We start from the raw sequence: 4,442 nt of genomic DNA, 5'->3' as shown, positions 1-4,442 counted from the left end.
CCCCTTTCATTATTGCAAGAATGCATCAAGCTACTCTACTTGTAAACAATCGTTTGAAATGACTTATTTTATATATAAAAAAAAAATTAAATGAAAATTCTTACTAAAACCACATTTAATTTAATTTTTTTAAAAAAAATATTTTATTCTAAAAAAATTAATTTAATTTAATTTAATTATTAAACCATTCATAATTTTAATGAAGTTATATAAACACTCGTAAGTTTAATCTAGCGGTAAATATATCTGAATAAATTTGAGAGAATTTAAATTTTATTTTTTTAATTTTAATTTTCATTTTAAAAAAAATGAGGGTTATATAACTTTGTAACTAATAATAGGTTTCATTTTATTCAAAACATAATATTATAATAGAATTAATTTACATAATTTTAATGAGTAATTTGTAAATTTGATTTATCATCAATTGAATTATCCGCATAATGAAAGAGAGCATTCATGATCACAATTGATTTTTCATATTTAGTCATAAAATTTTGAAAATTAAGGAGAAAGCTTAAAAGAATAATTATTTTATATAAAAGAATGTTGATTAAAATAAATAAATATATATATATAATCATATCAGTATTTTTTTTACTTGATAAAAAAACTGATATAATCTAATTATGCAGTGCATAAAAATTTTACTCATATCGTAATTAAATATCGAAATCTTATGTTTGATGAAACTTGATTATAAGAATTGAAAGCAAATGCAGTTTGAATAATGGCCCTGCGAAAGAATGGGGAAATATTCATTATCTGATCGAATCTTATATACTAATTAGATACAAAATTACGTACTGAGACCATGACATAGTTATTAAACAGTGAGCGATTTTCACATGCAAATTACCAAATAAAATGTAATTAATGCGTTAATGAGAATAGGAAGAATGCTCAAAGAAAACGTGTTATGCCAATTAAACGCATACATTAAGGATTATTTGTACAATCTTTCTGCGGATAAGTTGGCATCTTTGGGAGCTTTTCTTCCTATGGGCACTCACTTTTTTTCATCATCCTCCTCTTGCTTTCAGCAGCCTTCTCCTCCATCATCATATCCTCATCCGAGATTTTGTTCATTCTTTATCAAATTTTTTTTTAAATATTTTAATTCAATGATTTTTTAAATATCTTGAATCAATTAATGGGTACTAATTAATTATTATAATTGTTTCCAAATGAAACTTTAAACATTTGTTAAATTACGTTTACATAAATCATAATAATATCTTTAATTTTATATAAAAGGAAATATGAATTAAAATGAAATTTCATTCTCCTAATGTGAAGAATGAAACTTATTGGGTATAAATGGGGAGTATGGACTGGGTCTACCAAACCCCAATAAAACGGCATTAACTCCTCCTTCATAGAAAACTCCTTTTTCTCAAACCAAGGAAGAGGTTACTTTCCTTCTCATTCCTCACCCTTCATTTCATCCCACCAGACATTTCAACTTCTAGATCCTATTTTACAGGAAACTTACCCTAAAAATAACTCTAAACACTTCCTTTCATTATTATTGTTATTATTATTTTACTTAAAAAATCAATTCTTAGAAAGAATTAGAAAAAAAAGCTGTAGCCGGTCCAGCCGGCGTGCCAAAGTTGACAGAATCACAGAATCTCTCTTTTATTATTATTATTGGTGTAGGATCAGAAAATCAATAGAACATTATAAATACGTGAAGACCGGAATGTGGTGCATGACAAGTGGACCGCGTTGGTGAGGTGTACTGATTTGATTTGGCTGTGTATGTTTTTATGTCACAGCTAGTGGACTCACATTAAACCAGTGGGATCATTTTCTGAATGGAGGTTTTATATTTGTGCCTCGTCGTTACAACAAACCCAGCAGTTTTCTTGACTTGTCCAAGTAAGCCAGCGCCCAGCGGTTTATTCTGGTAACCTTCAATGTATTTCCTAAAATGCCCTTTGCTATTTTACCCAACTAATGAAAGAAAACCGAGTGGGAGGCAGGGGTAATGTGGGAAAGAAAAGAGTGGTTAGAGATGAAAAAAAGAATGGCTTGGAATCAATACAGAAACAGGCAAGCCTCGCATGTTACATGTCGTTCTTTCTCCCTTCATGCACACGCTTTAATTAAGTCTTTATTAATAATATTTATTTCCGTTTTAATGAAAATCATTTACTCCTTGATCGAAATTTCCATTTTCATCTTTAATTCTGAGCTTTTTTTTAACCTCAAATATATATCTCATGGTGGAGGAACGCTTGTCACCTACTCCTTTTAGTTTCTGCTCTCTTTCACAGCTCCTTTAGAACTCTTTCTCAGAGAAAAAAGAGAAATCCAGAACTGCAACTTTTTGAAGGAGGGAGATATAGAAAGCTCTGTTTCTTTCTGGGTTCATGGAGAGGCACAGGTGTAAGCTCTGCTTCAAGACCTTCTCTAATGGAAGAGCTTTGGGTGGTCACATGAGGTCTCATATGTTGAATCTTCCAATTCCTCCAAAATTAGAAGATGAAGAAAAAGAAGAACACCCACCCATTCAACTCTGTGAAGACACCGAGTCAGCTTCATCTTCAGAGGAAGAAGCAGAGGAAGAAGATAAGAGTCTTTGTTATGAACTAAGAGAGAATCCCAAGAGAAGTATTCGATTGGTAGATCCTGAGTTCTCGTTTGCTGCCGATGCTGCGTCTGTTCTTCAAGACAGAGAAAGCGAGACTGAGTCGTCCAAGAATACTACTCACCGGAGACGATCCAAACGGACCCGAAAACTTTTAGAACATGAATACCATCAGCAGCAACATAGGCAGGAGCATGAGAACAATATAAAGAAGCTTAATTTTAGCAAATTTAGTAAGAACGAGTTGTGGGCTGAGCCTGAACCCGTGAGTTCAATATCTGAAACCACCACAGAGGAAGATGTCGCTTTCTGTCTTATGATGCTTTCAAGGGACAAATGGAAGAAATTGGAACAACAAAATCAACGAGAAGAAGATGAGGAAGTAGAAGATGAAAAGTCCATTGAAGAAACAGATGAATCAGACGAGTTCAAATCTTGCAAGACGAGAACTCGAGGGAAGTACAGGTGTGAAACATGCAAGAAAGTGTTTAAATCTTATCAGGCTTTGGGTGGACACAGGGCAAGTCACAAGAAACTCAAAGTTTATACTCCAACTAAAGAACCAAATTTGCAGCCATTGAATGCAGGAACTTCAAGTTCTGCGAGAGAGAAGAAAATTCATGAATGTCCATATTGTTACAGAGTATTTTCATCTGGACAAGCTCTGGGTGGTCACAAGAGATCTCATCTAATTGGTGTAACAGCAACTCCTGCTAGAAGTTCTTCAAAGATCGAAGACAACTTGAATTTAATAGATCTCAATCTTCCAGCTCCAGTTGATGATGATGAGCTTAGCCAAATCGAGCTATCTGCCGTATCCGATGCAGAATTTGTTAACCACATCAAGAGGTGAGTGTTTGCTTACTCCGCAATCATCTTCCAAAAAGAAAGTTTGATCCAAAAGTTTTTTTTTGAAAAAAAAAAAAAGCTTTTGGGTGCTTTTGCGTTTTGGGATCTAAAATCACGTGAATTTGTTAGTTTTAGTAGAGTTACATGGATTGCTTCCTATTAATTTATCTAGACCATTTATTGGCTCAAATTCTAACTGTAATTCATTTCATTCTGTCTCCTGTCCTGTTTCTGCAACAAACTGAGTTAGAACATCCATGGATACATTTACTTAAAAACATGCATCATTTGACAGAGATTTAACAGTAATAATTCTGGGTTTTTATGTTAAAAAAGAACAAAGAAAAAATGAAGTGCTAAGAATTCTTGATAATGGGTTCTGTTCAAGGTTCCAGCCGTTGTTTTCTGATTTTTTTTTAAAAAAAGTCATTTTCTACCAAGGAAGATCAAAACCGTATAGTTTATTAATAGAAAAATAACTTCCAAATCCTGTCAGTGTCACTATTGGCATTGTACAGAGCTCACGAAGAAGAAGCCAATTCTCCCTTATCTGCAACTGTTTTGTTTGCTTTTTCCTTGTTTCTTTTTCTTACTTTCTCGCTCTCATCTCAGTCTCAGAATTTTATTGCTTCTCTGCGTCTTAGCTTAAGTTGAACAATAAACAGATCTGCTGACTGCCACAGTAGCAGAGATTATAGAGAGAAATAGCATTTAATGGAACCAATAATCTTGAAGCTGCATCATCTGTTTCACATTTAATAGTTTTCCATATGTTGGAAACCTGAAAAGCTGAGCCTGAATGATAGACAGAAAAAGGCAAAAAAATCCTCTGTTTTCTTTACTTTTTAAACCATAACAAGTTTAGTTTGGCGTGATCAACGCTCTATCACCCGGATCCCTAAATTTAAAGGTCTCTAACTGCAACACCAGGTTACTTTATTTTGTAGTGGACAGGTATCTAAAGTTCAATTTATAATAGACCGATTTGTGCATTTTT

General features: G+C 33.2%; 1 protein-coding gene across 1 annotated transcript; it reads left to right on the top strand.

Moving 5' to 3' along the window:
* The first annotated feature begins 1,947 nt into the window (after window positions 1-1,947).
* On the top strand, window positions 1,948-4,442 carry LOC110614918 (zinc finger protein ZAT4). The gene has a single exon (XM_021756609.2). The coding sequence runs from the start codon at window positions 2,379-2,381 to the stop codon at window positions 3,447-3,449; it is 1,071 nt and encodes a 356-aa protein (XP_021612301.1). The 5' UTR covers window positions 1,948-2,378; the 3' UTR covers window positions 3,450-4,442.

This window comes from Manihot esculenta, chromosome 5 (assembly GCF_001659605.2).
Source record: "Manihot esculenta cultivar AM560-2 chromosome 5, M.esculenta_v8, whole genome shotgun sequence".
Taxonomy (NCBI): domain Eukaryota; kingdom Viridiplantae; phylum Streptophyta; class Magnoliopsida; order Malpighiales; family Euphorbiaceae; genus Manihot; species Manihot esculenta.
The sequence above is the reverse complement of the archived record's forward strand: the minus strand, read 5'-3'. Positions and strand labels throughout refer to the sequence as shown.

Bases quoted from the DNA above. Each gene is read 5' to 3' on its own strand.
- LOC110614918 (XM_021756609.2), top strand. From the start codon at position 2,379: ATGGAGAGGCACAGGTGTAAGCTCTGCTTCAAGACCTTCTCTAATGGA.